A 12,636-nucleotide genomic window follows, 5' to 3' on the forward strand; every position below is an offset into this window, starting at 1 on the left:
TATCCGTAGCAGAAAATAACTTCCTCTCTCTTTCTCTTTCATTCTGACTGACTATGTATCCCTCCATGTTTGTTTGTCTTTCTCTCCCTTCCTCCCTCTCTCTCTCCCCCTCCCTCTCCCACTGTCTCTCTCTCCTCTCTCTCCCTCCCTCTCCCACTCTCTCTCCCTCTCTCTCCTCCCTCTCCCACTCTCTCTGTCTCTCTCCCTCTCACTCTCAGACGTCTCAGGGTGTGCAGCCTAAGCGGTTTAAGACGTTACCAGAGTTAGTGTTGTTGTACCTTCAGCCCAGCCAAGGTCTGGTCACCACGCTGCTTTACCCCGTCGACAGAGAGGAAACCGCTATCAGTGACGACAGGGACTATTCAGGTGACTATACAACACACACACACACATACGCTCACACACTCATTGGTGGCCTTCCGCACCTTTTGATCGATTCCCAGATGTTAACTCTGCCTTTCTCTGATTGGTAGATGGGGAGGATGAGAAGCCACCCCTCCCCCCTCGCTCCGCCTCCACCTCCACTCCCCCTGGGCCAGACACGCCCACAGACAGGTACAATGTCTTTGCATGATATTTTATATCATATATTTTTATTTTCAAAAGCACAGATACAGCACACGTGCCATGGCATATTAATCAAACTGAGAATCAAACCAGCAACCCTTTGTCTACCAGCCAGCCTCCTTAAGCTCAACATTTTGCCCACATACACACACACATTCACGTTTCAAACACACATACTTGAGTGGCCCTGTTACATACACAGACAGGTATGACGCACACACACACACACACACACACACACAAGCATGCACAGTTAAGAAAGGATATTGCTTCATTGTCACTGTGAATGTGATAGTCATAGCCGTAGTTCAGCGCAACACACACACAAACGATAGGCACAGATACTTATCATCCTAACCACACAAACACACGTACACAGACTCACTGACACTCTTCCTCTCTTTCTCTATTTGTCTTTCTTGCATATGATGCATGCACACACGCGCACACACACACACACACACACACACACACACACACTATGCAGTAAACATTTTTACACACTTAAAACAACACTCCCTCACTCAGACATTCTCTCTTTCTCTTTTTCGTTCACACCACACACTCACACACAAAGCAGTAAACATTGTTACATAGTTAATAAACACACAAACACTCCCTCACTCAGACATTCTCTCTCTTTCATTCACACACCACACACACACACACACACACACACACACACACACACACACATATCCTCTGTTCTCCCTGAGGGACCCCCTCTCTGTAGAAAGGAAAACCACATCCTGTTTAAAACCACGTTGCTTACAGAGGATGCTGGGTTTTGGTGGTGTGTGTGTGTGTGTGTGTGTGTGTGTGTGTGTGTGTGTGTATGTATTTGTATGTGTGTGTATGTGTGTGTTGTACTGTTTTCCATATGCCATGCTTTTATGTCTTTATATCAGATCTGTGTACTGCTATAGAGGGTATTTGCATGCACATTTGCATGGCTTGTTGAAACTAGTTGACTGATGAACAGGTAAATTCCTGTCTTCCCATTTTCTTTTACCTGAAATCTATAGGTAACAAGGGATTTGTTCAGTAAATTGAGCAAATAAGGCAGCAGATAATTGGATCCAGCTATCCTTTTGTCTCTATATATAGACTGGATACTGGTTGATTTTAGGGTGAGAGAAATACTTCCAAGTGTTGCCTCCAAAGTTTCAGGCAGTGGTGTGTCTTATTTGAAGAGAGTTAGATAATTGTATTTTCCATTCTGATGTTTATCATGCAGGGAAATATTAAGTTTTTGAGCTTTTAAGAGATGTACATGACCAAACATTAGGCTCTTCCAAGGAGCTGAAACAAGTCACAAAATACATGTGTTGTAGAAACCTTTGTGACTCTGTTGACTTCAGGTGACACTGAAGCAACATCCTCCTTCAAGATACAGAAACGTCAGGGGGGCATTCTGGTGGCTCAATTGGCTAGGGTGTGTGTGTGTGTGTGTGTGTGTGTGTGTGTGTGTGTGTGTTTGTGTGTGTGTGTTTGTGTGTGTGTGTGTGTGTGTGTGTGTGTGTGTGTGTGTGGAGAGGGTCGGGGAGGGGGGTAGACATTGAGTCAGCTCTCTGCTTTAGAGGAAGTGTATGATTCTGGAATTCCTGACTGCACAAATATAGTAGTCATAAACTCACAGACTCACTCAGACACACACACACACACACACACACACACACACACACACACACACTCACACACAGTTTCACAGATACATGCACGACTATGGACTTACATGTTCCTCATCTGAGTGAACAATGTTTTGGAACTTCTAAGTCACCATGAACTGCAAAGACTCTATGTAACACTGAGTTTCCTGATGCATGTGATGTGATTCCTCTTTATGTTTTTTAAGGAATTCATTTTGTTAAGATAAGTTGAAATGTCGATGAACTCCGGGGGGAAATTGGGTTGTGGCAGCAGCAAATAGTAATGGGATGCAGCGGGGCAAAATAGAATATGAACAGAAAAACAGAAGATAAACAAGAAATGGGGGTTATGTGAACATACGTGCCCGATATTTTCAATGCCGTAAAACGTTAGGCAGAGTGTATTAATGAGAGGCATGGGAAAAAACTAGGGATTAGCATTATTATGGTGTGAACATGCCATAGAAATTGATCAGAAAACAAGAACGCCATTCCTATTTGTAAAGAGAGTTCCTTTTCCCCCTGTATTTTCATGTATGCTCATTTAACCCTGTTGGGTGTCTCGTAGCGCTCCGGCGGCTAACGGCCTCAGCACCATCTCCCATGAGTACCTGAAGGGCAGCTACGCTCTGGACCTGGAGGCCGTCAAACAGGGAGCCTGCGCTCTGCCTCACCTCAACAAGACCCTGGTGGCCTCCTGCAAACGCCTCAATGGGTGAGAGAGACACACATGTATGCAACAAAGACACGTATTCACTTGTATGTGTATAAGCTGCATACAGACAGACACACATATTCACATACGATAGGGCTGCACGATTATGGCAAAAATTATAATGCTGATTGTTTTGCTAAATATTGTGATCAGGATTATTAATCACGATTATTTGTCTCGGCTTCAGGAAACAATTTTATTGCACTTTTGTACCTCAACATATATTTTCACTTTTTTCACTGCAGTGTTGCTCAAAGTAGCAGCAGCTAGAAAGTATTGTTTTCACTCTTACTGCCTTACTCTTATTGTGGTCCTCATTTACAAAATTTAAATAATAAATAATTCCACTTTATTACCTCTGGGCGCAGCTACGACCCATAAGGCAAATTTGCATAGTATCTGTACTTGTTTGTTGTCATCTGGTTTAAAGCCAAAGTATCTCCAACTGTCAGACGTGGATCCATTTTTAGGAACTAAAACAACATTTTGACATTCAAACTCGGGAGAGGGATTTTCCTCTCTTCGGGTTTATCCACGCTTTTTCACTGTGCTCATCGCTCTGTTTTTCCATAGATGCTCTATGTAAGGTTTCTCTTCCTTTCTTTCCCTGCCTGCTTCTTCATCTTAAGTTTTGTTTTTGGTCACATGGGTGCACATTGCAGATTCAAATGTTGTGACTGGCCAGGTGTAATGGAAGCACTAGATATACATGTTGAAACAGGACTTACAGGGGAAATGCAAACATAACAGACACTTCTATATGGCTGAATTAGATGATTATTAATCGTGGAAACATGAAATTGTGGTATAGGATTATCTACGATTAATTGTGCTGCCTTAGTATACATGCACAGACACACTGAATGTACAAAATAGGGGCACATGCTCTTTTAATGAAGTGAACTGATGAGGTGAATCCAGGTAAAAGCACTTATCCCTTATTGATTTCCCTTAGTAAATCTATACCAATCACAGAGGAAAAGATGAAGATGTGGATTGTGCAATAAGGGGCTGCATTTTCACCCTCCTCCATGTATTTCCCCATAGGGAGGTGGATAAGGTTCTGTCTGGTCTGGAGATCCTGTCTAAAGTCTTTGATCAGCAGAGTGCCTTCATGGTCTCCAAGATGATCCAACAGGTACACCTGTGTGTGTGTGTGTGTGTGTGTGTGTGTGCGCGCGCCCGTGTCTTTGCATGCATTTGTCTTCAGTGTGTGCAAGTGTGAGACTCTGTTGGTTGTGTGAGGTTTGTCTTTGTATTTTGTCACTGTACCGCAAAAACCTTGTGTCTTCAGCTTTTTAGTAATTGAGAAAAAAAGGTTGATTTTGTGTATGTGCGTGCATGCAAGCTTGGATGTCAGTTCTCCTTAATTAATTGTACATTGTACAGAAAAGCAGTCTGCTATGTATTTGTTTGTGTGTGTGTGTGTGTGTGTGTGTATATGCGTGCATTGAGAATGAAGGCAAGGTGAGGCATTCTTGAACCTCCTGTCTTTCCAGAGTCATACTTTCTAGCCCAACAGCTGTCTCTCTCTCACACACACACACACACACACACACACACACACACACGCACACACACACAGTGAGACCTACGCACAGAAAGATACATAAACACAGGTAGACATACAGTATAGCATATACATGCAGAGTACATGGACACACAAGCTTAGACATAGTTGCACACATAAATACACACACACGCACGCACGCACACACACACACACACACACACACACACATACACACACACACACACACACACACACAGTGCTGTGGAGTGCATTGGGGGTCATGAAGAAAAAGCTCTTTTGTCTCCAGGGGTTCTTGCAGACAGCTGAGCTAGACATGGTCATGCTGCGGTCATACACACACACACACACTTATGAGAAAAATGTATCACAAGGGTAATGCTCACATAGGGTGTTTGTACTTTTAATGTTTATCATGATTTGTGTTGTTTTCTTTTACATTTATATATAGGCTACGTGATCTATATATTGTGTAGATGTTCGCTTTTGTATGTATAAATAGAGGTCAAATAAAATGGAAACGTCAAATATAAGAAATTAAGAAAAGAAACCTTATGGGATTGACCATCGCACATTTTTGAAAATCACACAGTAGGGTTTTAAAAGGATTCTTGAGCCTTATCATCATGGAAACAACCCAAAACATCAAATAGTATGTAAACTTCCAGGTCAAACACAAAGGGCCCTATCTTATCTTACACCAAAGTGAAGCGCAAGTGTCATTGCTAGTTTCCGACCGACGTAGTTTCACGCCCTGTGCCCACGTTGTTTAAATAGCAAATGTATTTGCACCTATCTTTGCACCCATGGGCGTGTTGGTCTTAAAATGAGGCGTGGTCAGGCGCATTGTTGGTGCATTGCTATCTTGAGGCAGTGGAAAGCGATTGCGCCATTGACCAACAAAAACCTGGTCTAAAGTCTGGCGCAGTGGGCGCATTATTCAGATAGTAAGATGCGCCTCTCTCTCTCTCTCTCTCTCTCCCAAACACACACACAACGTTACCATGCAAAATAGAAAAATAGGATCATCTACTATGAAAATTTGCACTTTACTTCGTTCCTGACATGTATTTTGTTGCCAAATTGCCATATGCTTTCACCATTACGCAGTGCCAAATGCGCAACGTACATGTCCCCTTAACCATCATCACACATTGCCAATTGCTAAATACGCAACCTACAACCAAGAAAAACAACACAGTAAATATGTAAAAAGCACAGCCCAACAAAAAGTCATGCAAATAAACTGCAAAGGCATCTTACCTTCACCCGACGTGCACACACATCGCCATCGCGCACAAGCAGATCCGTTTCCTCAGCAGAAAACCGTTTCTCCAACTTGCCGAATCTGCCTTTTAAAGAGTAACTAAACCCCAAACCCAAATTTGTGGTGAAGCCTGACACCTAATGGTGAAAAGTAGGGTACTGAACTGCCCTTCTGCCCTTCAGTACCCTACTTTTCACCATTAGGTGTCAGGCTTCACCACAGATTTGGGTGGGGTTTAGTTACTCTTTAAATAGCAATGCGCCAAGGTGCAAGCGCACCTGGCTCTTAAAGGGAATGGGAGATGACACTGTGATTCGTTGAGTTCATGTTACACCCAAAACACACCTATGATTAATTAAGGGACTTAGTACAACCCCTTTGCGCCTTGCGCCTTACTTTGCGCCCACATTGTGCGTCGTTTAACTAGCAATTTGGATTTGGACATGCCCTAAATGCACTTGCGCCATGCGCTTTAGACCATGCGCCATGGATCGTTTAAATAGGGCCCATAGTAAGAATGCACTGATCAAGGGGCCACCAATCATAATCAGCAGATAGACGTTCTAAGTAGGTAATCTACTTAGATGATTCATTTTGTATTTGTTTGTTATTCATTTCTGGCGTTGTTTCATGAATGTCATAGCCTTTATGATTAGATTCTTCATGTGCCACTAGTGGCAACAGGTGAGTAAGCACTTCAGTCATCAAGCTCACACTAACATGTAATTAATTAATCGGCCGATCACACAGTTGTAATCAGAATTGGCCCCAAAAAGCCTGATCAGTGTATCCCTAAAACCCCAAATTTTGGTGATGGAGAGTCTTGTTGGCTCAGTTTGCTTGGGAAATATCATCTGTTTTTTGTAATTTTTTTGGACACAGAACTCCCATTCCAACATCCCATCCCTTCTCTCTTGTTTTGGTTCTCCTATTCTTCCTTTCAATCTCCACTCTACACACTGGATCTAATTAGTGTGCATGTGTGTTTCCTCCATCAGTCGGTGAATCAGGGTGGAGACCAGGAGTTGGAGAACCTTGTTACCAAGCTGGCAATTCTCAAAGACCTGCTCTCCTCCATAGAGAAGAAGGTATAGACACATACATTCAGACATGTACAGACACGAACCCGCTCACATGCTCGCTCCCTCTGTCTGTCTGTCTGTCTCTCTCTCTCACTATCTCTCTCACTCTATATACTGTATGTATATATATACAGTATCTATCTCTCTCTCGCTGACTCTCTCTCTCTATATACAGTATCAATCTCTTTCTCTGTCTCTTTCTCTGTTTCTTTCTGTCTCACTGTATCTCTCTGCCTCTGTTTCTTTCTCTTTCTCTCTTACTCAGTCAAAAACACACACACACACACACACACATACACACACACACACACACACACACACACACACACGCACAGCTGTTAGGTGGAGGAGGTTAGTTTAGATAACCCTCTCCATATGATGGATCATCTGTCCAGAAGCCCCGCTGGTTGCATCTGTAGCCCAGCATGAAGACTCCAGGCCGGGGAGAGATACGGAGGGAGCCCCCTCTCTGCCTGGGGCCTGGGGTTAACACAACACATGGAGGAGGAGAAGACAGAGCGGTAGGGAGGGAGGGAGGGAGGGGTTTTTGTCACATCCGAACCAATGAACCTGGTTTCTACTACAGGGCCAAACACGCCTGGCCAGGTCTTGCTCATGGCTCACGCTCGTTCGGCGTGTTTTAACGCTTCTTTTTTTAGCACCAGGGCTTGCTCATTTTGTGATTTAAATTCTCATGTTTCAGCAGAAAATATTTGTTCAAGGCACTCTTTATTTATTGGCTAAAACATAGCATACACATGTTTAAAAATGCTTAAAAAGCACCGAAGCTTTGCAGCACGTACATAGCCTCAGGGCCTCAATGAAAACCTGATTCATGTGCTATCAGTGGCAACAGGTGAGTAAGCACTTCAATCATCAAGCACACACCAACATGTAATTAATTAATTGGCTGATCACATAGTTATTGATCTGCCTTGACTGCCTTGAACACATTTTTTCTGTCGAAACATGACCTTGTCACCCAAGCTTCAATCAGCACCTCTCCATATCACACTGAAGCCAAGGCAGCGTTCCTCTTTAGTAAACTGGTAAATTCTCATATTTGATCATGTGTAAACTAAATAAACAGGTTTTCAAGCCTGTGTTCTAAACATCTGAACTGTCCTAATGCAGAAAAACCCACCCATCTGGAGTTCTGGTATTATCACTGATTTGCAAATACAATCTGACCCAGGTCTGGCATAGTAATAGACCAAAGTCCTTCATGCTGGATGTCATTGGTCAGGGGGTTTAGCTTGCTAGGAAGGAAGTAGCCACAGCACAATCACCAGACTCATGTGATGTCAGTGGCTCCACCTTCTCTGCTCCCACTAGATCACATCCAGGAAATGGGAAATTGTTTCCTTGTTGACACCGACACTGAAGTTGAAGAAACTGTTCCACTGCCTCTGTCTCTGTCTCTGTCCTTTTTCATTCATCTCTTCCACGTCCATCTTTTTCTCTGCATTCTCTGCATTGCATGATTTTTCTCTATCTCTACTTTCTTCCTCCATTGGTTCTTTTCGACATCTCGTTCTCTCTCTTTTAATTCCATATTTATTTTTCTACCCTTCTCCTCTCTCTCTCTCTCTCTCTCTCTCTCTCTCTCTCTCTCTCTCTCTCTCTCTCTAGGCTCTGAAAGCTCTCCAGGACATGAGTTTGTCCTCTCCTTGCTCTCCTCCTCCCCTCTCCATGCGTCACAGCAAAGCCATCCCTGTACAGGCCTTCGAGGTATACTCACTCTCTCAAACTCACACACACACACACACACACACACACACACACCATATTAGTGGGCGTGTCTCTCTAGCTACAAGGAGATGTGAGGTCAGTTAAGGAAGCAGTGATGATGTCATCCATTCCAAACTGTTGACCTTTCCAGAAAGTGTCTCAATACTGGAAGTAATTTGTTACCCTTTATGTAATAAGGGAAGCTTGACTTGTGACAATTTTGTAGTAATGAAAGAGAATTCCCAGAATAAATTTGTATTTATGTATATATGTATATGTGTATATATATATATATATATATATATATATATATATATATATATATATATGTATACATTGTCACTGTAGAAATGCACAATATCCAAATCATCACTTCTCATATTTCCTGTTTTTTGACAGGATGAGGAAGCTGAGGAAAAGATTATTTCCATTGTGGTGATTGTAGTGCGGAGGCAGAACAGAGATTTGTTGTGCTACCAGTGATAAGGGCAAGGCTACTGAGAGCATGCCGCAGTGCCTCCAGCAGTGACGATGATTTTGATTTGATGAATATGCTATCTAGGCATGCGCTTTTGTTTCACATGGGACAGACTGGACCTGAATTACAGTAAAATGTGATGTCATCGGTGATGTCACCACATTCTAGGAAGTATTTCAGCCCAGTCGAGTGACAGCACCCAAAGGAATGTTTGCAATGCATTTCCTGTGGCGTCATCAAAGTGAACCTATCATACAATGTGGTAGTTTCGTATCTCCTTTGGTTTCACCGTAATATGCTTGTATGGAATTATAATTTTGCTGCAATATTTGTATCATAACCTTCTAAAATATAGTATAGGATTACTGTAGTTGTATTTTGTAAGTGCACCAACAATTTTGAAAGTCACCATAGGTGCCTTGAGGGCAAATCATTGGTTTACAAAGTAGGAGTTGTGGTAGTAACGAGTATGGATGAAAAGAGAGCAGGGGGGTGAGATGGGTGAAGAGAAGAAAACGAGTGGAGGGAACAATCGAATGAAGAGTGAGGGGGAGCGAGGGTGAAAAGAGTGAAGGAAGGTGAGAAAGAGCAAGGAGAAAAAAGAGAGGGGGGAGAGAGTATTATTGGCTCTCACGTCAAGACTGAATTTTCTGCTAGTTTGTTTTTGACCTCCTGTTAGCTGCATCCTGTTTGCACAGGAGATGTGCAATCACATTCACTACTGTTCACCTAACAGTGAGGCTGGATCAAGGTTTATATAACCAAAACGTCACAATAAGTTTATTTAGCGTGCCTTTTGAATTATTAACATTTTTTTATGGAAAATGCTGACCCTTATGTTTCCAAGTGCATGTCCTACGGATTTAAATGAAAGAAGGTCCACTTTCTTAACTTTCTAACGAACTTAACAGAAAGTTATTACTAAAATATTTGACAGATGAACCAAAATTTTTAAACTGCCTTCCAACACTAGAACTCAGAGAACCGAGACTCTAATGTGTGATCATCAAGTTACAAGGTTTTTTTCTCTTCAAATTTATAATTTTGGCGGCTTCATGTATTTAGATTAAGATTTAACACTTTTTTAATGGCATAGGTGGAAATTTAACAGCTAGTGTCCAGTTGTTAAATTGATTCTGCGCTGTGTACTAGCAATAGAGGGAGGGAGTGTTAGGAAATCCCCTGTCTTTGCTTTGCAGACCTCTGGTGGTGAGGGGGACTTGGTATGACTTGAAATGCAAGTTAGTTAGTAGTTACAGCTGCACACACACACTCTCTCTCTCTCTCATAAATGCACAGTATAACTATAAACACCCCCTTTCTGCTTGAGTGTGTGTAACCCCTTTCACCCCTATCCCCACTACAGGTAAAGCTAGATGTCTACCTAGCAGAGCTGACAAAGATAGGAAAGAGCCAGAAGCACACTCTGTCAGTGGACGTGGAGGGAGGAAGACTGGTGGTGATGAAGAAGGTGAAGGACAGCCAGGAGGACTGGAACACCTTCACACATGACAAGAGTGAGAAACACACACACACACACACATGCTGTATACACACAAATGTCCCAGCATTTCCTGAAGAATGAGACTAAATATGGCCCACGGGCCAGTTTCAGCTCGGTCCCTTCATGAACATGAACATGAACTTCGTGAGTGCTATTAAGTCTGACTAATGTGTTTGGACCCCAGGGCAAGAGACTAAGTGTACTTAATTCGGGTCCCAGCCTGTAATATAATATCGAGGTAATGAGGCAAAAAAATGTAGGTAAGGAATTTGTGGCTCTGTGATATTTGGACGTTTAAATATTCACTCTTACTTTGTTCTTTTGTCATTCTGTCTTTTCTCTCAATTTCTTTTTCTCTCTCTCACCCTCCCCTCCCACATGCCTTCTCTCTTTTTTTCCCTCTTTCTGTCTCACCCGATTCCTTGTCCTCGCTTTCCCGCTTTGCCTTTCTCTCTTCTTAACTCCACCCCCCTTCTCTCTGTCTCTACTGCATGTCTGTCTGTCTGTCTGTCTGTCTGTCTCTCTCTCTCTCTCTCTCTCTCTCTCTCTCTCTCTCTCTCTCTCTCTCTCTCCATCTCTGTCAGTCCGTCAGCTGATCAAGTCTCAGCGGGTACAGAATAAACTGGGCATTGTGTTTGAGAAAGAGAAGGACAAGAGCCAGAGGAAAGACTTCATCTTCGCCAGTGCCAAGGTCGGTACACGCACGCACACACGTTCGCATGCATATACACACTCACTTGTGCATGCACATATTAATAAATACATTAACACTCATGCAAGCAAGTACAGGCACATACACACACAAGCATAGATGTATAGATATAGACAGGCATACACGCTCACAAGTGCACACAAATATACAAACAAACACATACGCACACCCACCTGGGTCGTGGTCAGACCTTGTTGATGTGAAAGTCAACGCTATAATGGAATACACATCCATATTCAAACCGACAAGGAAATGCTCTCACATATTCCTTGTTATTTGTATATTCATAATCAGACAGTGACATGGCCGGATCTGTGGCACAGGTCATGAGGGCAGCTGACTCTCAGACTCATATACAAATCTCTCTTTGTGGTAGGGGATTCGGGATTCGGGGACTCTGCTTTGTTTTTACTTTTTTTCTTCAGGAGAAACTGAAGAGTATGAGGAGAAAATACCTGAGGCGAGTTTACTGCCCACTCTCCTTAAAGAATATGACGCTGTTGAGAAGTTAGCTGTTCCTGGAGCTCAGATCAGTTCGCAATGCTTCAGCTTGTAGCAAAAGAGCAGACACTGGGTTTTACTAGTTGCATAACAAGAGAAGTAGCCATGGCCAGCCTTTACCGTATGCCAACTGGCCACCTGGGCTAACTGTTGTATGTGTGTGTGTGTGTGTTTCAGAAGCGGGAGGCGTTTTGCCAGCTGCTGCAGCTGATGAAAAACAAACATTCCAACCAGGACGAGCCAGACATGATTTCCATCTTCATAGGCACCTGGAACATGGGTGCGACATTCACACACACACACACACACACACACAAACACACTCACACATACACAAAAAAAAACTATAATTCTAGATCTGTTAAAATAGTTTTTATGCTGCTGTACAGTGTCTATGCCTGTGGTTTACAAAGCTTTTCTTCTAACTATTTTTTTCATCACTCAATCCTGTGTCCTTCCATGCACCATTCAACACATCTGTGTGTCTATATCTAAACACATGTTTGTTTTACTTCTCAACACAGCCTATGTTAATAGCAACATATTTTGACACAGCAGCAGTTGTTATTTCCAGATGTTGTGTTGAAAAGTAGTCCCAAACCAGACATGTGGATATTTTGAAAATGATACATCCTTTTTAAGGTTAAGAGGGTGATATTAGTATGTCTGAGAAGTTTTCATTTTGGTCTCTGTCTGCAGGCTCTGTGCCCGCACCTAAGTCTGTGGGCTCATGGGTGTTGTGTCGCGGCCTGGGGAAAACCCTGGACGAGATGACCGTCACCATCCCCCATGACCTGTATGTGTTTGGAACCCAAGAAAACTCTGTGTGTGATCGGGAGTGGGTGGAGACCCTCCGCACCACGTTGAAAGAACAGACAGAACTGGACTATAAACCGGTG

At 42.9% G+C, this 12,636-nt stretch overlaps 1 protein-coding gene across 1 annotated transcript in view; it reads left to right on the forward strand.

Annotated features, from left to right (window-relative positions):
* inppl1a (inositol polyphosphate phosphatase-like 1a) overlaps positions 1 to 12,636 on the forward strand; it is a 35,028-nt gene that overhangs the window by 10,851 nt on the left and 11,541 nt on the right. Inside the window, exons 3-12 of the mRNA XM_071516831.1 lie at positions 219 to 366; positions 474 to 555; positions 2,785 to 2,931; positions 3,979 to 4,069; positions 6,728 to 6,817; positions 8,444 to 8,542; positions 10,387 to 10,537; positions 11,109 to 11,215; positions 11,915 to 12,017; positions 12,437 to 12,633. Coding sequence (XP_071372932.1) covers positions 219 to 366; positions 474 to 555; positions 2,785 to 2,931; positions 3,979 to 4,069; positions 6,728 to 6,817; positions 8,444 to 8,542; positions 10,387 to 10,537; positions 11,109 to 11,215; positions 11,915 to 12,017; positions 12,437 to 12,633 — 1,215 coding nt within the window. The remainder of the gene's footprint in view (positions 1 to 218; positions 367 to 473; positions 556 to 2,784; positions 2,932 to 3,978; positions 4,070 to 6,727; positions 6,818 to 8,443; positions 8,543 to 10,386; positions 10,538 to 11,108; positions 11,216 to 11,914; positions 12,018 to 12,436; positions 12,634 to 12,636) is intronic.

The sequence above is a fragment of the Centroberyx affinis genome, unplaced genomic scaffold (genome assembly GCF_046629955.1).
Source record: "Centroberyx affinis isolate AG114_WGS23_722 - 3 ecotype Tasmania unplaced genomic scaffold, CSIRO-AGI_Caff_v1 ptg000432l_1, whole genome shotgun sequence".
NCBI classification, from domain to species: Eukaryota; Metazoa; Chordata; class Actinopteri; order Beryciformes; family Berycidae; genus Centroberyx; species Centroberyx affinis.